Below are 27,421 nucleotides of genomic sequence, written 5' to 3' on the forward strand. Positions count from 1 at the left end.
GTTCACCTCCTACAAGATTATTCAGTCAATTTAGGGGAAGGCCTTGAAGGCAGAGGAGTGTGATGAATTGACACTCATTGAACAAAGCACTCCGGGCAGAAATTCAATTATAAAGAAACTGACCCGATACATAGGACAAAAAAAAACAAAATAAAATGCTGTGCGCCCGATAATTAACTCTGAGTGCCGAGCAAGACAATACAGTGCAAATATTTGGCACCATGTTGCTATCCTGTGTGGTGCAAATACTGCAGTATAAATAACTCAGAATGATAAAGCATAAAATGTCAATGCTACACTAAATACCATTTTGTTGCTTTATATACTGTATATAATGAAAACTAATAGGCATTAAGGAGAAATTACTGCTTAACTTGTAAAATCAATATATCAGCATACAACAGTTCTGCTACAAAGGAGAACTCTACTACATTAGTTACGGAATCCACTCCCACACATAAACGTATCCGTATTCTGCCCCGGAACTGCGTCACTCACCAACGTGTCACTCCTCCTGTAGGTATAAATACGGCTGGATGACTCCAGAGACTTGGACAAGGCCATTTCTGTTGGCAAAAGTTCATGTTTTTCTGTGGAAAAAAAAGTGCTCCGTGAAAACCTGGCAGCGTCTAAATACAGAGCACCCATCCTACTAAGGGGAAGTTGAGGAAACAATGTCAGCTTTACAAATTACAGAACTGTGTACAGCTGTGGTATTAAAGAAAGCAAAACAATAAGGTAACAGCCTGCACGGGTGAATTTTATATGCATTTGTAAAAGTGACATCACTGTCTGCGTAGTGGTTATTATTGCCCCACAGTCATGATGCACTAACTTTGAGTGGGATGTAGTTGGAATCCCGGTGGTCGGAATTCCGACGGTCGAAATGCCGACTCCAGAATCACGATCACCAGAATGCCGGCAGCGCTGCCACAGCTATGGCCAATTCCGGGTGTCCGCGACACCCACTGAGTGCGAATATAACCTGTGGTGAGCGACGCAAGCCACCGAGCCCGCAATGGGCTTCATTCCGTTCGCCACCCTGACGGTCAGGATTCCAGCGTCTGTATTTTGACCGCCGGGATCCCGTACCCAACCCCTATGAGCATGTGCCAGTCCTGTACTGTGCATGTGCAGTACGGTTCTGTAATGTCTGAAGTAGATCGAAAAGCAGACTGTCAGTGATTGACAGTCTGCCGCCATTTGGTGGGTGGTGACGACCTCAGTTTCCCAAATCAGAGGCATGTCTCTGCCTTTGTGGAGAGTGACGAGGACACTCTGCTGGATCTGCGGCGGGTCAGCTTGTCAGACCTCATGGCCAACCAATGGTATCGCAGATGATTCGATGCTGTGTCCTAGGATGCAGCTCAGATCAGTAATGCATGCAGGAGGCGTGACGCCCCCTGCTGCATTACCATATTAGTGCTATCGCTGCTACTTCCATGTAAGCAGCAGAGACAGCACCTCCAACCCCTTCTGAATAGGGACCTATTTGTAATACTTGTAAACTTCATTGGGGAAAGACCTGAGGTGAATCATGTATTATCCGTAGAGCTCAGGAATATGTGTGTCTGATAAAAAATAAGTTACTGCATTTATTCTGCCCACCCATGTATCTATATATGTACAAAATGAACATTGACCCTTTAGTAATGTCTAAAGCATGTATAAAAAACACCCAACAAGCACGGGTCCTTGTATGTAAAAGAATGCGTGAGCAATAGAGATTAAAGATGGTTTTCTTCCTTTATATCTTTATAAGATTATTGATCATTTAAAATGAACAAAAATGACAGAGAAAAGTTATTTGCCAAGGAGGAGGCATCGAGTGTTTTCTTTAGGAGTGGGGAACCAGCTGTCACCATGGTAACAGCCCCCTACTAAAAATGCACAACAATAGCTGTGGTGACACGGAGGAGTGCGTCCCCCGGGTAGGGGGGAGAAGGAATACCTATGCTGGAAATTGTCATCCATTATTCTTCAGAGACAGTAATTGTAGAAGAAGAGGAGAATTGGAATTACCCCCAGAAAATGTGACAGTGACCAAAGCCAGGTCCTCTTCTGGATGCTGTATCCGCTCAGCCACTATCTTCAGGATATCTTGAACAGAGCTGGATACTTTAGTCCTGATGCTGACATAGGAGTGATCTGTTATGTAGACACGGCAGAAAACTGTACAAAAAAGGCAGGGAACAAGGGTGAGCATTCCTCGGAGATCTCCATAAACCTCTGCCGCTGTCAGCGCCTGCATTCACCATACATAGCAGGAAAGCAGGCGAGGGCCTGTCACACCGAACAGCAGCTTCACTCATTTAACCATCATTTTGCTGGGAGGTAAATCACGTCACTGGCGTTCATTATTAATACTGGTTGCAGTAGAAGCTAAATGTTATGGTTCGTAAACAGAGACGGAATAGTCAATTACATCTCTCTGACTGCTCTCCTGTCCCAGTGACATTATATCGTCACTAAATGGAATTAAGCATTGATGCACATCACATTCACAGTTACCGTTTGCTGGTTCTTCTAACATAAAACATGTTTTCTCCCAACAAGAATTATGGACAAAGCAACGTAAAAATTCCTGGGTAATTAAGAACTGGAAACATATTTTTTGAATTAGCATGTAAGAATGGAGTATTTCTAGAACTATTATCATTCCACATTTTTAATAGTCTATTATTGTCTTTAAGAATTTACCCTAGTAAGCGTCCGACACTTTCATTAAATGTGTGTGTGTGTGTGTGTGTGTGTGTGTGTGTGTGTGTGTGTGTGTGTGTGTGTGTCTGTAAGACATGTAGTGCAAGAGTGAAATACATGCTACACAAAATGTGTATATAAGGGGTCATTCCGAGTTGTTCGCTCGCAAGCGGATTTTAGCAGAGTTGCTCACGCTAAGCCGCCGCCTACTGGGAGTGAATCTTAGCATCTTAAAATTGCGAACGATGTATTCGCAATATTGCGATTACACACCTCGTAGCAGTTTCTGAGTAGCTCTAGACTAACTCGGCTTCTGCGATGAGTTCAGTGCTTGTCGTTCCTGGTTTGACGTCACAAACACACCCAGCGTTCGCCCAGACACTCCCCCGTTTCTCCGGCCACTCCTGCGTTTTTTCCGGAAACGGTAGCGTTTTTTCCCACACGCCCATAAAACGGCCTGTTTCCGCCCAGTAACACCCATTTCCTGTCAATCACATTACGATCGCCAGAACGATGAAAATGCTGTGAGTAAAATTCCTAAGTGCATAGCAAATTTACTTGGCGCAGTGCGGACATTGCGCATGGGCATTAAGCGGAAAATCGCTGCGATGCGAAGATTTTTACCGAGCGAACAACTCGGAATGACCCCCATAGTGTCAAAGTCGGAAAAATATCATACTACACGTTGCCATATATCCACCCCATGCGCGTGCCTGCTGCACGTGCACATTCTCTCCCGTGCGTGCGGATACTCGCAGCCGCGTGATGGCGCCTCGGCCATGTGGTATGTGCATTTACGGTAGAGTTTGTGTGCGTCTAGCGGGCGACTCAATCGTGAAATAATAAAACCAAATAGTATGTTTTATAGATAATGTTCCCCTTAATAATGACTGTAAGTTTGTTTAATGTAAATGGTCGCTGGACAGAGGAATTCCTCTTTGTATGGTACGAAGGGTCAGACAGGGTTTGAGCAGCTGTGTCTGGTACCTAACTAAAGAACATTTTATTAGAAACAATCCGGTGCTGGTTAGGTAAAGATTAATCGCTCCTGCGTATAGTTATGGCCATTAGTATTTTCTGGACATTTACTATATTTGCGATTCATTACCCATGCGGCGGGAATCTTCAGATTCCCTCCCACCTGAGCAGTTTGATATAGTCACAGCCCACCTGTTCAAACTAACCTATGACCTTTTGTTATGATGCAGGGAGACATTCCTGTGTCCAATGAACAATGAGATTATAGGCCCCTTTGTAGTGTACTGTACTCAGTGTATATAAGATCAGCCAGCCTGGGCAGCTCTCTCACTCTCCACAAATGGTTTTCATCTTGACTAACTTGGAGCTGGTACCAGAAGCTGCGCAGCGATCGTTCCCAGTGTGTGTAAGTAATTCTCTGTAAACCAACTTGTTCTCTGTTTGTATTGGCCATTCTCTCTCTCTCTGTTATAGTATAAGTTTGTGACGCTATTGTATATTTCTGTCTAGATATTCTGTTAGAATGATATGTTAGCTTGTAGTGTATGACTTGTAAACTGTTTCCCCTTTTCAAAATAACTAAAAGCTTGTTAGTAAAGGTGTTGGAACCTTAGCAAGGTATCCTGTGTTTATTATATTGCAGAAGGTAATAGGAGCGTCTCAAACGCTCAAGCAGCTTTAGCATTAACAAGGTTAAGCAGCGTTACATCGCTACAGTATTTCAGTACAAGGTTTATAGTATAAGAGTATCCTTTCTGTGTGTTACATTCAAGGTTTACTGATTGTCCTCCCGTGAGCGTCTGCGCCGCTCGTGTTCTCCACGTGGACTCGAGCGTCCGCTACGCTGGTAGCGTAGCATTACGGTAGTCGGCCGCCTATAGCGTGCTCGACACCACGCATTAAGCTGTGAGCGAGCGTGTCGCATGTGCATCTCGATCACGGCCGAGCGTATGCTACGCTAAGTGCGTACCCTTACGGTACCCCGTACGCCAATTGTGTACTGAGTCTCTTACCTATTTATTGTGAATGTTATAAGATAAATATAGATGTGTGTGTGTATGTGTGTGTGTGTGTGTGTGTGTCTGTAAGACATGTAGTGCAAGAGTGAAATACATGCTACACAAAATATATATATAGATGTGTGTGTGTGTGTGTGTGTGTGTGTCTGTAAGACATGTAGTGTAAGAGTGAAATACATGCTACACAAAATGTATATATAGATGTGTGTGTGTCTAGTGTAAGAGTGAAATACATGCTACACAATATGTATATATAGATGTATTTGTGTGTGTGTGTATATATATATATATATATATATATATATAGTATCAGGAGAATGGCATGGCTTATTTGGATAGTGACAAGTATAATGCATTGTAATGGGATGGTCAGGTGAATACCACCCCATTAGATCTTGTGCATGTATTAGTGCTGACAGCGGTAATAGGAGAAATGGGATGTAGCTTCAAATACTGACTACACCTACTGTATGTCTGCTGTTTATTAAATGTACGTGATTGCAACGCACAAGTTACCATTAATTTCCTGTTTGATGAGAAAACTCATTTTAGGCACTGAATTATTCACAGCAGTTAATCAAGTTTTCCCCCGGAATAATTTGGATAACGGAGAATCAACTTGAATGTTAAAGGAATTACAGTACAAAAATGATGTAAATCTCTTGTGTTGTTCTGTTACAATGTGATACTTCCATATGTGCAGCCTTGATCACTAAACACCCTTTCTACTGACAGCTACTGTGTTGTCTCCCACTTACAGTAGTAGCAAGTCATACTCACTTTCCTCTATTTCATTAGCATTTCCTCTGTGTTGCAGCCAGTTCTCCTTAAGACTGAATTGGTGGAAGAGAGCTCTGTTCTGTGGGCAGAAGATAAAGGGCAATATAAAATGTTCCCAGTAAAAACTGTCCTATAACAAAAGTAGGAAACACCCAACTAACCAATGCATACAAAGTGAAATCCATCACTTATATCCTACATCATGGGAAATAGATGATTACAGATGATAAAATACATTGTTCACACTTCATTACACCAAACTATAAATTACATTTGGACAGCCCTAAATGTGAGCTGCCCCTTTGCAGTAAAGAGCAGTGTCTCCCTGATATCTGTAGCTCCAGGAGTCCCTGTCACGTTGCAGCTCACACTATATTGTTCCAGTTCACTTCAGCAGAGCGCGGGCATCCTACAAATTACCTTTACTGAAGAAGACTAGACAGACAGATCCAGCCTTTCCGCTGTGTGAGCTGCAGGGGAATACAAAGCGCAGCCCTGCTACATGTACAGCTACCGAGGGACTGATGCAGAGATGAACGCAGGTCTGTTACGGGGCATATCTTCTGTGTTGGCGCTCTGCACAAGCTCAGGAACTGTGTACGCCATTACGGGCGCAATTCGCAAACTGAACGCACCTCCAGTAGCGACTAATGGGGCGAAACTGGGTGGTAACATAAGCGCATTCTCATATTAGCTAAGCTCACAGAAGGTGGTTAGAGGAGTTTCGGGCTATTAATATTATCATTATCCTTTATCTATATGGCGGCACAAGGGATCCGCAGCGCCCATTACACAGTACATAATCAAATGAGCAAACAAGAAAACAGCACTTACAGTACAAGACAATATAGGACAGGTATAGAAGATTGACAGGAAGAGGGTGTTTGTGGGTGGCAACTGACTGTTTTCAGGGAGTGGCCGGAAAAACGCAGGAGGGATCTGGCATTTTGTGTGAGGAATCGTGATGTCAGCTCCGGCCCCAATCATCGCAGCGGCTGATTAAGTCCTGGTCTGTGCAGAGACGTGCAGCTCTCCTGCACATGCGATCGCACACCTGCACAGAAAATTCCCCCTCCCCCTATAGGCAGCGACTACCTGATCACAGGGATGCAAAAAACGCACCCTAGCGATCAGGCCTCAATTACCCCCACAGTTCTGTGCATCTGTGCAAGCAATGCACAAGCAATTTTGACCAACTTTGCTGCAGCCCAGGGTGTGGTTGAAAATAGCGGTGGTTGTTCCAATGTGGGTAATCCCACTCATTTTCTAATGCATTATATATATATATATATATATATATATATATATATAAAACAAAAATGTAGAAGCGGCACTCACAGCTTTGAATAAAGATGACAAAACGCTCAGTGATTTTTGATTGAGAAATCACTGAGCGTTTTGTCATCTTTATTTAAAGCTGTGAGTGCCGCATCTACATTTTTGTTATATGCATTTTCTTATCGAGGGCACCCGGCATCAAAAACAAGTGGAGGGGCGAGTGCCGATCTTGTAAGAGGTTTTGTGTGTGTGTGTGTGTGTGTGTGTGTATATATATATATATATATATATATACACACACAGGAGCATTGGCCGCACTCATGGTTTTATATCAGTAAACAACCAACAGGCTTTGTTAGTTCAACATTTCAATTTGACCTAATGAAAATGTACAAGTTACACTGAGACGTTGACCTGACGGACCTGTTGGCTGTTTATTGATGTAAATCCGTGAGTGCCGCCAATACTCCTTCACCTTTATGGATGGCACCCAGGAGGTTGATATATTGTACTCTGAGTGCCAAGTGATTCCTTGTTACACACACACACACACACACACACACACACACACACACACACACACACACACACACACACACACACACACACACACACACACACACACACACACACACACACACACACGTGCATTGGAGGGATGCTGTAATTCAGGAATTATGTGTGCCTTGACTTTGATTTGTTTTCCTGGTCATTGCTGCTACTTCCTTAGTCACAGTTAGTGGCACAATGTCCAGCTTCCAGCCTCCCATCTGGGTGACTGCTCATACAATGCTTCCTTGCCTGACTGTGATGCTAATCTCGGAGGAAGTACGCTGCAGCAGGTTTCCTCACACATTTGTTTTATTGTTCAATTATGTGCACGACTGTGTAGGCGGTATGAAATATATAACCCCCCTATAATCTGCAAAATCCAATTCAAACAATTTATCCTCACCTACAGGGCTCAACACTCCTCTATAGAAAACTCACCTAGAAATACTCTCTCTCTCTTAGATCTATCTGTGACCTGCACCTCACGTCATATCTGATAACCACCTCTCACTCCCACCTGCAAAGACTTCTCCCGTGCTGCTGCCCATGTATAGTATTTGGTATTTACTACCTGCCTGGTCAGAGTCTCCCATAACCAATAGATTTTACATGCTTTCTAAAAACCCATCTCTTAATTAGAGCCTAATTTATCTGACCTACAGTATACTAATCACGCTCCATTCTGATCAACACTTGATCCTCTATTCCCAGCTCTCAGGCTCTATTTATGAAAAAAGACGCCGCTTCCCAGCGAGGTGTACATGTGTAACGACACTCGCCATCGGTGTAACGCCGCTGCTTCGTAAATAGACCCTTTTCTCACTACTAGTTTGCAATCACTGGGCAGATTTAGCCTGGAGAAGTGATAAAGCAGTGATAAGTGCAAGGTGGTAATGCACCAGCCAATCATTACGGGTTTGAAAAATGACAGTTAGAAGCTGATTGGCTGGTGCATTATCACCTTCCACTTATCACTGCTTTATCACTTCTCCAGGCTTAATACATCTGCCCCTCTTTCCTGGGCAGAACCTTCCTTTTCCTTTGTTTTCCCTTCTACTTATCTGTTATCTACCTTGTATGTCCGTGTTCTGTGTATGCTGTGTCCCCCCCACTGCTCTGCGGCACCTCAGGGACAATAATATCATAAATAATAACCTCAGCTCTTTTATATTTGTCCACTACACATGCTCGATTGTCTAGATCTGTGACAAAATATCATGGTGAATAGTAATTGAAATGTGATACAGGTATATGGCCAGAGTACTGTGCGTCACACAGCAACACATGCACAGTACATTAGGCCGTAATATTGCTGTTTATTAGAAATAATAAGCAGCAGCAAGACAAGTCACACAGAATAGAGTGCAATACCTTTCTATGAGGCGAGTATTCATCCACAGTGCTGCAAATGGAACAAAGAGAAGAGTTAGTGATTTCATATTGCTAAATCCCTGGCTCTGTAATGACAAACTATAACTGATCTTTTGGTAAAACACTGTGCACACTGGGATGGATGCTGAGCTGAAAGTATACATGTTTGGCATCTTGTATGAACTGCACAAGCTCAGAAAACGAGCGCACGTAATTCTAAGAATGAGACAAGTGCTATTATCGCACCTATATTTATAACAAGAGAAGGGGAACAGGGGTGTGAAGGGGCATCTCACATAGCCAAAGTCCAGTAAGGGAGTATTTGCACAAATGCAGCCCATGCAGACCAGCAAGCAAGTGTATATATGCCTACTAGGAAGTGTAACTTTTGTATCTACAGTAGTACAGACCAGCTACAAGTGCACACTAATACACAATTATAGAACCCAGATGTATGTGCTGCCAATGCAGAGGTGTATGTATCTCCAGATGTGCACATATCTGCATATATACTGAAATACTCAATTTTTCCATGTACGCAAGGCCATCTTAACATATAGGCACATTGGGCAGCTGCCCAGGGCCCCACAATTCTAGGGGTCTCCAAGCAGGGGTTGGTGGTGGTCACACAATTTAGAGCGGCCAGGCAACATTCTGTACCTGCCTCCCAGCCTGCAGCCAGACAGTGAATGGCTGTCAACATGCTGATTGGTGGATGGCTGGAACTATCCCCAGAGTGCTGACAGCCATTCACTGTATGGAAGCATGCGGACAGTTTGCGCCGGACCGCAGGAGGAATACGTTTTTAATATTGATTTCCATGAATGGGTGTGTAGGGGCTTGTGGCATTGCTTTGCTCACATGCACTAGTGTCTAGTGTACCCCCATGTTATTCCCCACACTGCCTCAGCCACACCATCTTTACAGCTCAAAGTGAACACTCACACTCTCCTCTAATGTCCTGTGGTAGTGACTGTCCTCAGCCCTGCATCAGCTGTGTTTCCAGTAACAGGCAAGCATTGCAATGCTAACAGAGAATTAGTTACAATAACACTTACTGGCGACGATGGATACGCAGCACTTTTTGGAATTCTTTTAATTCTTTTTCTAAGATGGGATATTCATACACATCATCCAACACATACCGATAGAGAGTCTGTAAAATACACAGAAGAAACATCATGCCTCATTTCTAATGTTCTACATTCCTCGTCAGCGGGTCCTGAGTAATATCAAAGGACAGAATGCAGTGCTGAAATATATTACATGACGGTCTGGGCTCGTAGGACCACGCAATGTATAGTGCCCCCTCATTTACCTTCCCCTGTAACAACTTCCATTATTTATTACTCTCTGTATAAAACCATCCAACCTATAACCCCAGTTTTCTCTGTTTTAGCTGCATTAATAAGGAGCAGCATATTTAACCAGCCATGTACGATTACAGCAGCAGAATAAATGATTTGCTGTAACAGCTGACTTTTGCATTTAATGAAATGCTCCTGATCTAATTTTTTGGCAATTCTTTGTTCCTGCAGACAAATGATTTTACCCCGAGCCACAGAGCAGATGCTATATAGGGCAAATAGCGTACAGTCATACCACAGCTTTTAAAAGGATCCTAGACCATAAATGGACATTTCAAAATTAGAAATTGGATTATGTTTTCACGGGACACACAACATCGTCACGGTGCATGTAGCTGCTTTATGTCAACTCTTTTTTTAAAAACCCTTTGTTGTCTGCACATTCTTGTGAAGTTTATACCAAAATATTTCTATTTCTGCTGTTCTAGGGATATATGGGTAAAATGCATCAATGCGCTTTTGCTGTATGGTGCTGCTACCAATACAAGTTACTGTACTGGCAGCATATATCAGAGCATGAGAATCAGGCTGTCACTTATTCTAATTCCCTAATCCTTTAAATGTTTTGAAAGCAATGGTGGGAATGGGCCTGTAACAAACCTTGCATATTATTTATTAAAGTGGCATTGGCGGCTGAATAGCACATTAACAGCAGATAGGTGTGAAAAGCACTGAATGTGGACCAGTCACCTATAGACACTGAGAAAGGGACTTGGCTGACTGAGCTAATGTGAATAAGAATGCAGCACTTTCCTCCATGATATCACTAGTCCATACGGGTTCAGTATGATATATCGATGGCTGGGTGTCAGTATACCGACAGTGGCATCCCATAATCCTGACAGACCCCTAACCCTCATATTTCCCTTCCCTAACCCTCCCTTGGGGGTGCCTAACCCTAACCCTCCCTGCCCCGCTGCCTAAACCTAACCTTCCCTTCTTTGTGCCTAACCCTCCCTCGCCGGTCCCTAACCTTCCCGTGCCTACACCCTAAGCCTAACCCCCTTTCTGCTGCCTCAACCTAACACCTTCCCCCCCGCGGCAGGACGATTGGGATGCCGGCTGTCGTTATTTTGAAGCCAGCATCACGTTTGTCGGAATATTGACGCCCTCAGGATCCCGGCGTCGGTATATCGGTATAACTGCTTCCCGTCCATACATGGCTGCTTTGCTTTGGAAGCCCACGTAGCAAAGGCATGCGTCATAAAGCCTCTGTCCCTCTCCCTTCAATAGGGAAGTGATGGGATCCAAGGGGAGTCTGGCGCACCTCTCCAAATATGCACTAGTTACTGAATGTATAAACTCGACATACTTCAGCTCTGCTTTTGAAAAAGGAAATAAAATAAAATTCCATATTTATTTACTATATATGAATTTTTCCTGTGCATAGCACTGTTGTGTATCACTAAAATTATACCATGAGCCCTGAGCTCCAATTCCGAGCCAGGACATTATTCAAGTCCTTTTGCATAGGAATTACCCCCCTAAAAAGCAGTTACCTGCTGTTTAACAAAATACAATCAGGTCCATCTTATCATATAGGCACAATGGGCAGCTGCCCAGGGTCCCACAATTCTAGGTGCCTAAGAGCAGAGTCGGGCTGGGCCAGTGGCCATTTGCCCCCTCGGTTGGTGCCTCCGGAGCTTCATGAAAGGTAGAGAATGCTGGCTGGCTGCTCCGATTGAGTATTACAGACAATCAGAGCACCAGGGAACATTCTGTACCCGCCTCCCAGCCTGCAGCCAGACAGTGAATGGCTGGAGTGATCCACCAATCAGAGTGCTGACAGCCATTCACTTTATGGAAGTAAGTGGAGAGATGGGCCGGGACCGCAGTAGAAGTAAGTTATCTTTTATTTGTTACCGTGAATGGGTGGGTAGGGCCCCAGTTGCTTTGACCAGGGCCTACAATGCTGTTACAATGGCACTGAATACAATTATTTCACACTGCAAAATGAAATTCCTTTCTGCCCAGCTCCAAAAAATGAGCAACAGTGCAGCATCGAATCCATACTATCACTCTGCTTAACTCTACCCCTCTGCCTGTGCAAAGTTTTGTGGCGCAGCTGATTGGTGCTTTATAAGCTGCTTCCACCGTGTGTCTGTAAACGGCTACTGTACTGTAGTTCTTATTTATCTACTAGAGAACGACTACAGTGTGAGCCACTCACATATTATTCAACAGTCAGACATTGCTACATATCTTTTGCAGACAGACATGCAATATTCTTCACTTACCTTCAGAAACAACTTAGAATGCTCATCATCGTGTAGCCAGTCTTTGTACAGAGCGGTCCACTGGGATGCAAGAAGCAAGACCTTCCTCTTTGTGCACAGGGCCTCTGGGCTGTCTGCCTTGCCGTCGTATTTCTTGGCACAATAGGTAATTTCAGGTCAAGGCACAACAAGAAAACATTTTGTGATTTAAAAGAACAACCAATTACAGAGACGAGGAGGATATCATGCTGAAAATACAGAGCTAATTAAGTGACTCTTCTCTGCTTCCACGCATCAATCTCTTCTCTCTGTGACTGCCTGTCACCAGAAACCAGGCAAGACACAAATATCCTGCAAATTGCTTGTACTAGGGAACATGCGGGGTAAATTAGAAAACACCAGCGAGACGCACGAAAATCTGCATTTTTGCTAGTAGCGTCATTTTCCCATTTGGTTTCTTTTTTGGGTGTAATAACACGCAAGTCATTTGTCTTTGTCAGTCATTTGTAACCCTGCCTGAACGGGCATTACAAATCATATTGTACTATAAAGAAACTCTGTAAATCTGCATACAGATATTTAAACCCATTGATTCAGAACATTGTGACATGTCTCACGTTGTTTAGTAATCAGCAATACACAAATATGTAAATACAACAATTCAAAAATGTCTTTATAAAGTCCAATCAGTTTACCCCTTTTACATGTCTGCAGATAACAGACACAAAAGGGCATTTGTAATACGGTCCGGGTTTGGCGGATGTGTGGAATACCAGACGATCTTGGACGTTTTTAAATCATTACAAGGCAAAACCGTACCTTGAAAATGATTGCACCTTTTAAAAAAAGATCTTATAGCATTCCGCACCTCTGACAAACTCGCACTCTATTAAATTATGCCCCAATGGGCCTGATTTCGAGCCGGAAACATGTCTGTCGCAAATAACAAGTGCTAGCAAATTGCATATGTACAGGAGCCAATTTCTGTCTATCTCCAGATGATTTTCAGTGGGACAGATCCTGGCCAAACCTCTCTTTGTGTGAAATGGGCGTTTATGGGTGGCGTTTCATACTATTCTCAATCACCCATACAGCGAAGGAAAGCCTGTTTCTGATGGAACTCTTGCAGCCAGCATAGGGCAGGCATTAGTAACTGCAGTTACTAATCATGATGATTGCAGCTGTAGATGGAAAAACAGTGTAGCTCCCCCTTGAAACCCTACGGATCCTCGCATTAGCATAAGGTAGTAAATATGGATTCTGCGGTTTACAGCAAATATAGCTGCTTTACAGCCAAGAATCAGCCCAGTGAGTGTATCTGATTCTCCTATCAGTCTGTCCCGGGGGTGGGGGTTGGGGATTTGGGAATGGGGGCACTATTACATCTTTTTCCCAATCTGCCGCGGAAATTGTCCCAACTCAGCTGAAAACGTCCCTTTGCAATACGTAACAATATCTACAGTAACTTTCATAATTTGAAAACAGATTAGTAAATAAATAGAGCCCTGCATTGCAAAATACTTCGTAATCTCATTCCCCCAAAAATCTGGAATGTTTTCTTGATCCATTGTACAGTCTGTCAGAAAAGTCCTTATGGAACCACCTTTCATCCCTCCTTTATATTATGATGAGTGATCGTCTTGCAAGATATTTTACGTGGCATGGAAACTTACAATGCCAGAATAGACAAGTTTTTATTTGACTCCGCTTAAAAAGAAACACTTCAGGTAACATGTTTATCAAGGGCTGTTTGTAGGCTTCTGTTTGATCTAATAATGTGCCTATTGCCTGGATTAGTAATATTCTCTGCCCCGGAGCTCTCCGCCTTTCAGTGTCAGGACATGAACATGGCACATGGGTGAAGAGTTGGAATGCATTAAATTCCCTTAGGCAGAGAAAGAAAACGATTAATCTGAGACCTGTCATAACAGAAGAAATATGGATAAAAACGTGTGCTTTCTTTCGCATGCCATCCGCTTGTCTCTACTCATAATCACAGTATGTTCAGCCAGAAGCATTGGGTGCCAGAGTTATTGGACTTGAGAGAAAGTTTCAGGCCTGTGTCTCAGGCATGTCTTATCTCCTAAAAGTATTTCTAAAATGTGATTTCTGGCTGAGAAAAAAAATGAATAATGACAAATAAGGGTTACAGTTAAAGTGGAAAAAAGAGGATTTTGGTACTTACCGATAAATCCATTTCTCTGAATCCTCTAGGGGACACTGGAGTCTTATACAGTAGGGGTGTGAAGCTTGCAACCGGAGGTGTGGCACAATCTAAAATTAGCATTGTCTGCACAGCCGGCTCCTTCCCCTTCACATCCCTCCTCCCTCAGTTTGGAAAATTTGACCGAGAGAATAGGACATGATACTATACCACCTGGCGAGGAACCGACCGTACATCAGATTAAACAGCACCCAAGAAACTGTTACCGAAAACAAACCAACGCTGTTTGCACGAACTGTTTGAACAAGAACTTTGAACACAGCAGGTTGACAGCACTGAGGCGGGCGTCCAGTGTCCTCTAGAGGATTCAGAGAAATGGATTTATCGGTAAGTACCAAAATCCTATTTTCTCTTTCATCCACTAGGGGACACTGGAGTCCTATACAGTAGGGGACGTCCCAAAGTTTTCCCCCAGGGAGGGAGTGCTGTCGGTGGCCTGCAAAACTAATTGTCCGAACTTAGAGTCTCCGGACGCAAAGTTATCAAACATGTAATATGTTGCGAACGTGTGGGCTGAAGACCACGCCGCCACTCTGCAAAGCTGAGTAATGGGAACACCACGGGTAGCCGTTTCATGAGGCACCCACTGATCGGGTGATATGAGCACCCGCCTGAACTGTAACCTGTGCTACAGGAAATATATGCTTGCCGAATGGCAAGTCTAAACCGTCTAGACAAAGACTGTAGAGATGTTGGGCAACCCTTCCTTGGTCCAACATAAAGAACAAAACAATTGGTCCAACCTTCTGAAAGGACGATGTAACCTGCACGTATACCCCTAAAAGCTCGGCCAACATCCTAGGACACGTCCCCATCTGCGAGACCCTAGGAAGATGGGACCCCGATTGGCTGGTTTACGTGAACCCCGAAACAGCCTTAGGATGGAAATTCGCTCTTATACGGAATCCCACCCTAACCGCATGAAAAATTAAAAGGAGATTTATACACGATAAGGCTCCCAACTCAGAAACCCGCCTGGCCGAAGCCACGGCAAGCAATAATGTGACTGTCCAAGAGAGATACATCAGGTACATTCTGGTTAACGGCTGAAAATTTGGAGATCTCAAAATTCCAACACCAAATTCAAGTCCCATGGCGCAGCGGGAGAACGAAAAAGGGGGTTGTATCCTCAGAACCCCCAGTAAAGAGGTCTGAACCTCTGGCAAGAATGCCAACCGCCGTTGAAATATGGAGAGGGCCGAATGTGAACCGTCAGAACGCCCAGTCTCAGTCCTACGTCTAGACTGGCCTGAAGGGAAAGAAGAAGTCTGACTAAGTGGAAGTTCGTCGAATTCCACCCACATTCTTGACACCCGTCCATGTATCTCTTCCCAATTATGCAGCAGTGCAAGGCTGTGACCGGTTTCCTAACGACAAGCATTGTAGGAATGGCCGTTCTTGGTATACTTCCGTGGCTTAAGATTCGGATTTCAATAGCCACGCCGCTAAACATAGCCTGTGCAGGTCTGGTGTTGGAACAGTCCCTGAGATAACGGGTCCTCTTTCTGAGGAAACCGCCGAGGATCGTCCGTAGTAACCCTTGCAGGTCTGAGTAACACCTCCTGCGATTAGAATCACCCACACTCATTGCCTTTCAGAAACCTGGGTATGAGTGTGAAAAGTGGGAAATTGTGTCTTGTAACACCAAGGAAGCGTTAATGCGTCCACTCCTTCTGCTGCTGGATCTCTTGTTCTGGACACATATCTGGGCAGCAGATGGTTTTGCCGAGACACCATTAGGTCGACTTGAGGTAGACTCCATCTCCTCACCACCCTGTCGAAAATCCGTGGATGTAGGCACCACTCTCCCGGATGCATGTCCAGATGATTTAGACAATCTCTGCCGAGAGGATGATGCTTCGTCCACCTGCCCACAACAAGATCTTTGTGGCTTCCAGTAACGCCATCCTGCTCTTTGATCCTCCTTGACGGATTATGTAAGCTGACGTCGTGACATTGTCCGACTGTATCTGTAAGTGTTGACCCATGTCTAGGTCTTCGGTTAAGAGAAGCGCGTCGTAAACCGCTCTCAGCACGAGAATGTTCATGGCGTCCACCTGAAACTGATGTCCCTCCAGGACAGCCCCCCAGCTTCTGAGACTGGTATCCGTTGTTAGGATTCTCCAATCCCAAATGCCGAAACCCTTGTCTGATGCGAGATACCTGCGCGACGACCACCAATTTAAGGAGGGTCCTATGCGCGGTGAAAGTCAAAACACTTCGATGTAAAAGCCAGTGTGACCCTGCTCCCTGAGCACTGAGGTTCATCTGGAATGGTCGAGAATGAAGTCTACTGGAGAGTTGTTGTTTTTTTTTTTTTTCGAAAGACGCCACCATTTTCCCGAGAAGGTGCCCACAGAGGTGTAGAGAAACAGTTTGTGACCTCAGTACCTGAGCCACCAATCTCTGTAGGTCCTTGACCTTATTCTCTTGTAGGAACACTCAATTGTACCGTGTCCACAATGAGACCAAGGATTTGAATCCATTAAGTTGACCTGAGGTTGGATTTCTGGAAATTCACAATCCACCATTGTGAAATGTGAAATAGATGAGATGTCTAAACATCCTCGATCAACTGTTCCCGAGAGGATGTTCAGATTAGTAGATCATCTATCTCAATACTGCAACCCTGGTTGCCATGTTCGTAAAGATTAGTGGTCGATGAGCGGCCGAACGACAAGGCCCTGAAGTGGTATTGATCCTTCACCTGTGCGAACCTTAAGTAAGTCTGGTGAAGCGCCCAGATCGGGATATGTAGATATGCATTATATTCATGTATATCACAAAAACGCCGTGTTCTAAGCCTGCAATGATCGACTGGATTGATTCCCTCTGGAATCTACAGACCCTTAGAAACTGGTCTAAAACCTTTAAATTGAGTATCGTCCTGACTGTCCCATCTGGCTATGTCACGACTAAAAAAAAGAAATATCGGAATAGAAACCCGTTCCTCTGAGAGGTGGGAACCGGAATACTGATCTCCGAGTGTAGCAATTCTTTTTGTTTTTTGTTTTTTTTTGTTTGTTTTTTAACTGCTGTCAGCAGTGCTTTTGCTTTCTAAGGGCACTGCACCCCTGGAAGATTAAGTAGTTTATCCAAAGCTTTGGTGAGGCTTTGGCCCAGATGTCCCGAAAACCTTCCAGACGTGTGCCCACCAAGGGGGACCCCAGGAGGACTGGGAGGCCGTCACGCCACGGTCTTGTCAGCAGCCACGTACCTGTGTACTGAACACTCTTCTTCGGGCTCGGAAGGACTGTGATCTAAATGAATCACACGCTGGTCCCGAATAACCTCTCCTAACCTGTGGAGCGGCTCCGTATAAGGAGTAGGTAGAAGGGTGGACTTCCATGCTGTAGCCTGCGAAATCCACCCGTCAACTCTGAACCAAAAAGCATCTCACCCCCAAAGGGGCTGGATTCTACAACCTGCTTGGTGTCAGAGTCTCCGTGCCATTCTCTGAGCCATAAAATCCGTCTAGCAGATATGGCCGATGTGGAGATGCGCGAAGTTATCTTGCTAAGATCCTTTGAGGTTTGACATAAGTATGAAGCAAAGTCTTGACTGTCTCTTCCAAGCTATCTTCTCAATAGCCTGTACAATACGCCCAGACCATGTTCCCATGGCCTTGTGGATCCAAGCACAGACGATCGCAGGTCTCTGTGCTGCACCAACTGCTACGAAAATCGACTTTAAAGGATGCCTCATATTTAAAGTCGTTACATTAGGGATTGGTAAAATTGTCCTCTCCGACAACAGTCCTAGGAACGAATCCACTACAGGTGGCGTCTCCCACTTATCCATTACACCCTTAGGTAGGGAATAAGTTACTTGAAACCCTTTTCGGAAATTGAAAGCGTGTGTCAAGTTGTTTCCAAGCTTCCTCCATTTGAGATGTGAGGGATGTAGGAATGGGAAAACTGCAGAGTGCGGCGTTTGGGATTCGAACAATTGGAATTCTACTGGCTCCTTTACTTTTTCTACTTTAAAGTTTAGGATCTCCGTCACCGCTTCAATTAGAGAATGAAGACCCGAGATTGTCTTCTCTGGGAAATCGGCGTCTAGGTTAGATTCAATTAACTTACCTAATAGGAAGAGGTCTTTTATCTGCCCTGCGCACATTTGTTTCTGCTTGTGCGGGCGGCGTTAACCTGATGGGAAAATCCTCCATCGTCTTGGAGAATCACGCAGCCTATTCCGATGGCTGCTTGCGTGATTCCGCCAGTTCCTTGGAGATTCTATTTGTAAGGTTGTGATCTTAGCCATAGCATAGCTCCCAGGTGAAGCGACCTTGTCTTAGCAGGAGTCGCCCACCCCGTAGCTGCCAACCCGCGTGCCTTTCCTGTTACTTTTCGTACAAACAGAACAGGCCTTGCTTTAGACATGCTGTTTAAACCTACTAGGGAATTACGCAGCGCTTTCCCCCTTTAAATTAGGAAGAGAAAGGCTGTGAGAAATGACGGAAGCGACAGTTCCTGGTTTCGGATTCGGCTGGAATTACCATATATATATATATATATATATATATATATATATATATATATATACACATAAAAGGAGCAGGACAAAAAATAAAGTTATAATAAAGAATTTAATAAATTAAAACACCAGCCGTCTTGCCCCACTCGCACACCCAACTGTAATTCAGTTGTTATGTTGGGGTTGACGTTCAACCGCTTCCTCATATTTTCTTCAGGATCCTTGTCATGGAAATCCTTTGAAAATATAAATATAAAATTGAATGAGGAAAATACAGGAGATCCCTTTTAGCATCTGCCAATATAATGTTCAACAGCAGAGGGAGCCTGAATTAATGTAGGGGCCCCACCCCCTGAGCTAATTGGCTGACTTCCTTAGGGAGGGAGTAACTCCCCCCATAACTAACTTTGCGCCAAAACTGTATTCACTTCCTCATTCTAAAATGGCCACCATTCAAATTATGAGGAAACATCCATCATGTGCCCCAATAGATACCAGCGGGCCGCTATCAAAGAAACCCCTCACCGCTGCTCTGCTGCCAGCCTTCTCCACTCCAGCAAAACTCGGATCCGGCTGTCCGTGGGGCGCCGCGTGCAGTGGATCCGCACCCCGCAGCGCGTGCAACCGATAAGCGCCCGACACTCACTGCCCCCTTCTACGCGTAGCGGCGCTTTCCCCGCTGTCCTCCGGAGCAAGGACCCATCTGTAAATGAGCTGTGTGCTCCGGCTGGCCCGCCCTCTGCTCTGAAATGGCTCCGGGCAGCGCGTCTGCTAGTTAAACAGGAGCTATGTGCGGCGCTATTGATCTCCCCACAGCTTAACAGGGGAGGCCAGTGTTCACTGTCAGGGTACTTCTTCTATCACTTAAGGAGGGTTTTTATGCTGAGGGATCTGCAGGCTAAGGGATCTCATATACGACCAGTACTTACAGATGCTGATCTCCTGTAGAGAGATGCAAGGGATCTTGTCTCTCAAAATCATCCTGGCTTTGTCCCCTATTTCCTTAGTGGACGCAGCACTATTCTTAAACCTGAACTTTGTCCCCCTTTTAGTAGGGGGACGCAGCTTTTTCGTCTGGTAAAGCCTGCACCCCCTTTCATTTAGGTGGGATCGGGCATTTACCATCTTTTCCTTTAAAAACCTGCACCCTCCCTTTAGTTAGGAGGGATTGGGCCAGTCATCAATGACTAAATAAATAAATAAATAAATCTTCATGGAGCAGGAGCTCCCTTCTTGTGCTTGTACCTCCTTGGCACAATTTTCCAAACTGAGGGAGGAGGGCTGTGAAGGGGGAGGAACCGACTGTGCAGACAATGCTAATTTTAGATTGTGCCACACCTCCGGTTGCAAGCTTCACACCCCTACTGTATAGGACTCCAGTGTCCCCTAGTGGATGAAAGAGAAACAGTAATAATTTACAAACCCAGCAACGATTATATACTGACTGAAGGCAAGGTGTGCGTGAGGAGATCTTGGATGGCAGAACTTGCTAACTGTTCCTGATATCCAGGGACACTGCCAAGTTTTGAGGATTTACTTGTTTATACTACTGACAATTGGCAGTACCACGTTTGAAAGCTGTATACTCTGTGGGAGAGAGGAAGGGGGAGCGGCTGCATGGAAGGGCAGTTTTGGGTTGCTAGGTTGCGTGTGGTTAGAGGCAATAGAAGTAAGCTCTGTTTGGGCCTAATTCAGACCTGATCGTAGATGTGCTAAATTTAGCACATCTACAATCAGACATGCGGGGGGACGCCCAGCACAGGGCTAGTCCGCCCCGCATGTCAGGCCCTACCCCGCCGCACAAGTACAAAAGCATTGCACAGTGGCGATGCTTTTGTACTGGAAGAGTAGCTCCCTACCAGTACAGCTCCTGCGCGCTGGCAGGAAGCTACTCATCACTGCCCGGGTCGCAGAGGCTGCGTGTGACGTCACGCATCCGCCGCGGCCTGCCCCCCCAATGGTCTGGGCACACCTGCGTTGCCCGGACTGCGGCGGCCAAACGAGCCAAGCGGCCGCCCCCTCCCGCCCAGCGACCGCCTCTGCCTGTCAATCATTCAGAGGAGATTGCAGGGCTAAGACAGCCGTCGGCTGTCTGGCATGCGCCGGTGCAATGCGAAAACGCACAGCACCGATCGGGTCTGAATTAGGCCCTATGTTGGGTAAGGGAGACCCAAGTGCACAATGTTATGTCCATATGATCAGAACCTCTTCTCTGCTATTTTGTTACAGTTATGGCCTTTACGCTTGGCTTTGTGTCTTCATATGGGATCTGGTCAGGATCCGTGTGAGGGGCATAATGCAGTCATGCCCACCTCCTTATAGACATCCCATCCGTATCTCCCAGAGGACATGTGTAAGAAGTAGGCACACAGGTTACTTTACAGTGTGAGCTGCAGAATATATTAGAGCGAGCTATGCAAAGATCAAAAATGGGATATAATATTTGACAAGAAGGCTGGAAACATGATATTTATTCCTGTGTTAATATTTTACAGTGCTTTAAAGTAAATGACTAAATGAGCATCTGGTCATATTAATGATCACATAAGGAGAAAGTGATGTTTTATGTGAATTCCAGATGTATCAATTTGCCTTGCGTCCTGTTGGAGATAAACACTATATAAAGAAAATGATTACTAGTATTATTATTATTGTATGTCACTTGAGTAATGAGCACAGACGCCGGCACATGTTACATATACAGCACATCTCTTCTAGGTATAGTGTAATGACCCAGTATCCCCTCCCCCTTTGCTGCATTACAGCAACAGCAATGTAGTGTTGGTCAGGAATGTTGCACAAGTCCTCGGTGGGAATGGTGCTAGGTTACTACAACTGCTTCTAGGAGTACGTATTGATAATACTTGCTACATGGCTTTAGCATAGCAGAAATCTGGTAATGTGATTTGTTTTCCCTGTAAAGGTGTGCTAATGTAGATGATTTTATGGCATTCAATTAGGCCATATTGTGTATTTAGATTGATATTGCTGGATGAAAACCATGAGGGGAATGGCAAAGTGCTGACTTGTATCTTAGCATCTAAACAGCCAATCCCATCCATCAACAATGCTTTATCTTATTCAGATCTGCAGCCACCACACTGTAGAGTAATGTGTCAGCTCTGTGCCCCTCGCAGCAATTTACCAGATGCCATTTGCTTTTAATGTTAGGCATCTGTTTCTCATTCTTTCAGAATCAGGGCCATGACTGTTCCGGGTAATTAAGGATATTGTCTGAGCAGTGCTTGGCACAAGTCGTCTGTTGTCATGAAGACCGTGTATGTCAGGAGGAAGTCATCCAGGAGGGTATCTGCAGAAAACACAAACATGAAACCACAAGGTGAGGGAAGGAGTCTCTGAGAACTGGCTTTGTCACTGCAACACTATTCATGAACATGCCCAAAGGGAACATCCTATGATGCCCGGAGACTTAATAATGAGAAATACACTGAATTATTCAGTCAACATCTCCAGATTTTGGCAGGGGTGAGTGTCTGTTCAGTGCAATGAAACTATTAATTAGCACTCAAGCCTATTTTATTACCCGTAATAACGATGACTAGATCATGATCTTCTGTGCGAGCTCCTGAATATCGAAATGCTGAAAGCACATGCAGCCCAAAAGGACCAGAGATTGGCAATTAAAGTGAACTATCACCTACACTCAGTAGAGGCAGCCATTTTGTTCCCTGAACCAATATTCATGAGAATGCAGATTATCAATTAATTAAGTTTAAAAGTGTTATCGCTGAGGCATGAAATGAAAGGATGAATATTCTGTCAATCCACAAAATGGCTGCCTCAACTGTGTGTAGGTGACAGGTCTGACTTACACAGATGCTCTTCATTGTCCAGTTGTCTGCAGTCTTATACAATTAACACATGGCTTAAAAAACTAAAAATAAAATGTTAAATACTGGGAATTAGACATCATGGTTGCAGAATGGAATGGAGGTGCATAATGCAGCCTGGACAGCGGTCACCTTTAGCATGAAATTTACTATCACCATACATTTCTAAACATACAGTATAGTGTGATGTGGCACCACAAACCATACCATTTATTCAAGTCGGGTTCTGAAAATGATAAACAAAAAGGAATAATAATAGTTTTAAAAAGTGTATATAGTGGTTGAGTGTATTTACATTGTATGCATATTGTATATAGGTGCATGCACATACACACATAGATCCTCCACAATGTATCTGTGTGATGATTACTCCCATTATGATACCTTATTCCTGCTGTCCCTTTGTGAATAAACTGTTTATTTTCCTCCCTAGAACAGTTTCCCTAGTTTGCTACTTCGGATGTGGTTGCCATTAAGGACAGGAGAAACAGTAACAGTAAATGGGTTCATTTGCCCTTTATTAATATAGAATGCCATGTTCTATTTTAAGGAGATCTGGCTTAACACTAAATGACCACAAACCAACTCCGCACTCTGAAGTTTTCAGTCGAGGGTCTGATGATGCTTCTACCTCTCACTGGGATGCAGCACTACACATATCTGCTGCCTGTCTCTCTGGCAGGGTGAAGACATCGAAACATAACTCTGTTTAATGGCAATGAAAAGGCTAGTAACTAAAACACACCCCTGCTGTTCCTGCACACTGCCTGAACTCCAGTGATTGCTTTCATTTCCTTCTGTAAGTCTCAGCAGGAGGTTCAGCAACATCTCAGAATGTGCAGATTATTTGCAGGAACCGGGGATTCTGCATCCACAGTTATTATACTAACTATATGCAGGCCACAATGCAGAGCTTCACAGCCAAAGAGTAGAATAGAAAGTCCAGTATGTAATATTTATGAAGTAGAGCATTAATAATAGAGCTCCATGGCAAAGGTACAGAATACATTTATTCTATTCTATTCTATGGATGACAGACATTTAAGGTAATCCATATAGACTGATAAAACGACAGTCCACGCGGAAGTTCATCACTAAAGTGTCAACAAGCCATGTGCCCTTTCTTACACTACTGCACATGGCTGCTGGAAACGGTGCTACTGTACTGTATGTAATAGGCTATAGGCTTAAAATAAGATTTTACTTACCGATAAATCTATTTCTCGTAGTCCGTAGTGGATGCTGGGGACTCCGTCAGGACCATGGGGAATAGCGGCTCCGCAGGAGACAGGGCACAAAAGTAAAAGCTTTAGGATCAGGTGGTGTGCACTGGCTCCTCCCCCTATGACCCTCCTCCAAGCCTCAGTTAGGATACTGTGCCCGGACGAGCGTACACAATAAGGAAGGATTTTGAATCCCGGGTAAGACTCCTACCAGCCACACCAATCACACTGTACAACCTGTGATCTGAACCCAGTTAACAGCATGATAACAGCGGAGCCTCTGAAAAGATGGCTCACAACAATAATAACCCGATTTTTGTAACAATAACTATGTACAAGTATTGCAGACAATCCGCACTTGGGATGGGCGCCCAGCATCCACTACGGACTACGAGAAATAGATTTATCGGTAAGTAAAATCTTATTTTCTCTGACGTCCTAGTGGATGCTGGGGACTCCGTCAGGACCATGGGGATTATACCAAAGCTCCCAAACGGGCGGGAGAGTGCGGATGACTCTGCAGCACCGAATGAGAGAACTCCAGGTCCTCTTTAGCCAGGGTATCAAATTTGTAGAATTTTACAAACGTGTTCTCCCCCGACCACGTAGCTGCTCGGCAGAGTTGTAATGCCGAGACCCCTCGGGCAGCCGCCCAGGATGAGCCCACCTTCCTTGTGGAATGGGCCTTGACAGATTTAGGCTGTGGCAGGCCTGCCACAGAATGTGCAAGTTGAAATGTGCTACAAATCCAACGAGCAATCGTCTGCTTAAAAGCAAGAGCACCCAGTTTGTTGGGTGCATACAGGATAACAGCGAGTCAGTTTTCCTGACTCCAGCCGTCCTGGAAACCTATATTTTCAGGGCCCTGACAACATCTAGCAACTTGGAGTCCTCCAAGTCCCTAGTAGCCGCAGGTACCACAATAAGCTGGTTCAGGTGAAACGCTGACACCACCTTAGGAAGAAACTGGGGACGAGTCCGCAGCTCTGCCCTGTCCGAATGGACAATCAGATATGGCTTTTGTGAGACAAAGCCGCCAATTCTGACACTCGCCTGGCCGAGGCCAGGGCCAACAGCATGGTCACTTTCCATGTGAGATATTTCAAATCCACAGATTTGAGCGGTTTAAAATGTGATTTGAGGAATCCCAGAACTACGTTGAGATCCCACAGTGCCACTGGAGGCACAAAAAGGGGGTTGTATATGCAATACTCCCTTGACAAACTTCTGGACTTCAGGAACTGAAGCCAATTCTTTCTGGAATAAAATTTACAGGGCCGCAATTTGAACCTTAATGGACCCCAATTTGAGGCCCATAGACACTCCTGTTTGCAGGAAATGCAGGAATCGACCGAGTTGAAATTTCTTCGTGGGGCCTTCCTGGCCTCACACCACGCAACATATTTTCGCCACATGTGGTGATAATGTTTTGCGGTCACCTCCTTCCTGGCTTTGACCAGGGTAGGAATGACCTCTTCCGGAATGCCTTTTTCCCTTAGGATCTGGCATTCCACCGCCATGCCGTCAACGCAGCCGCGGTAAGTCTTGGAACAGACCTGGTACTTGCTGAAGCAAGTCCCTTCTTAGCGGCAGAGGCCATGAGTCCTCTGTGAGCATTTCTTGAAGTTCCGGGTGCCACGTCCTTCTTGGCCAATCCGGAGCCACGAGTATAGTTCTTACTCCTCTACGTCTTATAATTCTCAGTACCTTGGTTATGAGAAGCAGAGGAGGGAACACATACACCGACTGGTACACCCACAGTGTTACCAGAACGTCCACAGATATTGCTTGAGGGTCTCTTGACCTGGCGCAATACCTGTCCAGTTTTTTGTTCAGGCGGGACGCCATCATGTCCACCTTTGGTCTTTCCCAACGGTTCACAATCATGTGGAATACTTCCCGATGAAGTCCCCACTCTCCCGGGTGGAGGTCGTGCCTGCTGAGGAAGTCTGCTTCCCAGTTGTCCACTCCCGGAATGAACACTGCTGACAGTGTTATCACATGATTTTTCGCCCAGCGAAGAATCCTTGCAGTTTCTGCCATTGCCCTCCTGCTTCTTGTGCCGCCCTGTCTGTTTACGTGGGCGACTGCCGTGATGTTGTCCCACTGGATCAATACCGGCTGACCTTGAAGCAGAGGTCTTGCTAAGCTTAGAACATTGTAAATTGCCCTTAGCTCCAGTATATTTATGTGGAGAGAAGTCTCCAGACTTGATCACACTCCCTGGAAATTTTTTCCCTGTGTGACTGCTCCCCAGCCTCTCAGGCTGGCATCCGTGGTCACCAGGACCCAGTCCTGAATGCAGAGTCTGCGGCCCTTTAGTAGATGAGCACTCTGCAGCCACCGCAGAAGAAACACCCTTGTCCTTGGAGACAGGGTTATCCGCTTATGCATCTGAAGATGCGATCCGGACCATTTTTCCAGCAGATCCCACTGAAAAGTTCTTGCGTGAAATCTACCGAATGGAATCGCTTCGTAAGAAGCCACCATTTTTCCCAGGACCCTTGTGCAATGATGCACTGACACTCTTCCTGGTTTTAGGAGGTTCCTGACTAGCTCGGATAACTCCCTGGCTTTCTTCTCCGGGAGAAACACCTTTTTCTGGACTGTGTCCAGAATCATCCCTAGGAACAGCAGACGTGTCGTCGGAAACAGCTGCGGTTTTGGAATATTTAGAATCCACCCGTGCTGTCGTAGAACTACTTGAGATAGTGCTACTCCGACCTCCAACTGTTCTCTGGACCTTGCCCCTATCAGGAGATCGTCCATTTTCTTTGAAGAAGAATCATCATTTCGGCCATTACCTTGGTAAGGACCCGGGGTGCCGTGGACAATCCAACCGGCAGCGTCTGAAACTGATAGTGACAGTTCTGTACCACGAACCTGAGGTACCCTTGGTGAGAAGGGCAAATTGGGACATGGAGGTAAGCATCCCTGATGTCCCGGGACACCATATAGTCCCCTTCTTCCTGGTTCGCTATCACTGCTCTGAGTGACTCCATCTTGATTTGAACCTTTGTATGTAAGTGTTCAACTATTTCAGATTTAGAATAGGTCTCACCGAGCCGTCTGGCTTCAGTACCACAATATAGTGTGGAATAATACCCCTTTCCTTGTTGTAGGAGGGGTACTTTGATTATCACCTGCTGGGAATACAGCTTGTGAATTGTTTCCACTACTGCCTCCCTGTCGGAGGGAGACGTTGGTAAAGCAGACTTCAGGAACCTGCGAGGGGGAGACGTCTCGAATTTCCAATCTGTACCCCTGGGATACTACTTGTAGGATCCAGGGGTCCACTTGCGAGTGAGCCCACTGCGTGCTGAAACTCTTGGGACGACCCCCCCACCGCACCCGAGTCCGCTTGTACGGCCCCAGCGTCATGCTGA

General features: G+C 45.1%; 1 protein-coding gene across 1 annotated transcript in view; it reads right to left on the bottom strand.

The window, feature by feature from the left end:
- Window positions 1–27,421, bottom strand: part of RAPGEF5 (Rap guanine nucleotide exchange factor 5) — a 499,799-nt gene that overhangs the window by 38,132 nt on the left and 434,246 nt on the right. The window contains exons 12-18 of the mRNA XM_063921784.1: window positions 22,193–22,271; window positions 12,283–12,427; window positions 9,737–9,834; window positions 8,679–8,709; window positions 5,478–5,556; window positions 2,023–2,172; window positions 499–590 (exon numbers count right to left, since the gene is read on the bottom strand). Of these exons, the coding sequence (XP_063777854.1) occupies window positions 499–590; window positions 2,023–2,172; window positions 5,478–5,556; window positions 8,679–8,709; window positions 9,737–9,834; window positions 12,283–12,427; window positions 22,193–22,271 (674 nt within the window). The remainder of the gene's footprint in view (window positions 1–498; window positions 591–2,022; window positions 2,173–5,477; window positions 5,557–8,678; window positions 8,710–9,736; window positions 9,835–12,282; window positions 12,428–22,192; window positions 22,272–27,421) is intronic.

This window comes from Pseudophryne corroboree, chromosome 5 (genome assembly GCF_028390025.1).
Source record: "Pseudophryne corroboree isolate aPseCor3 chromosome 5, aPseCor3.hap2, whole genome shotgun sequence".
NCBI classification, from domain to species: Eukaryota; Metazoa; Chordata; class Amphibia; order Anura; family Myobatrachidae; genus Pseudophryne; species Pseudophryne corroboree.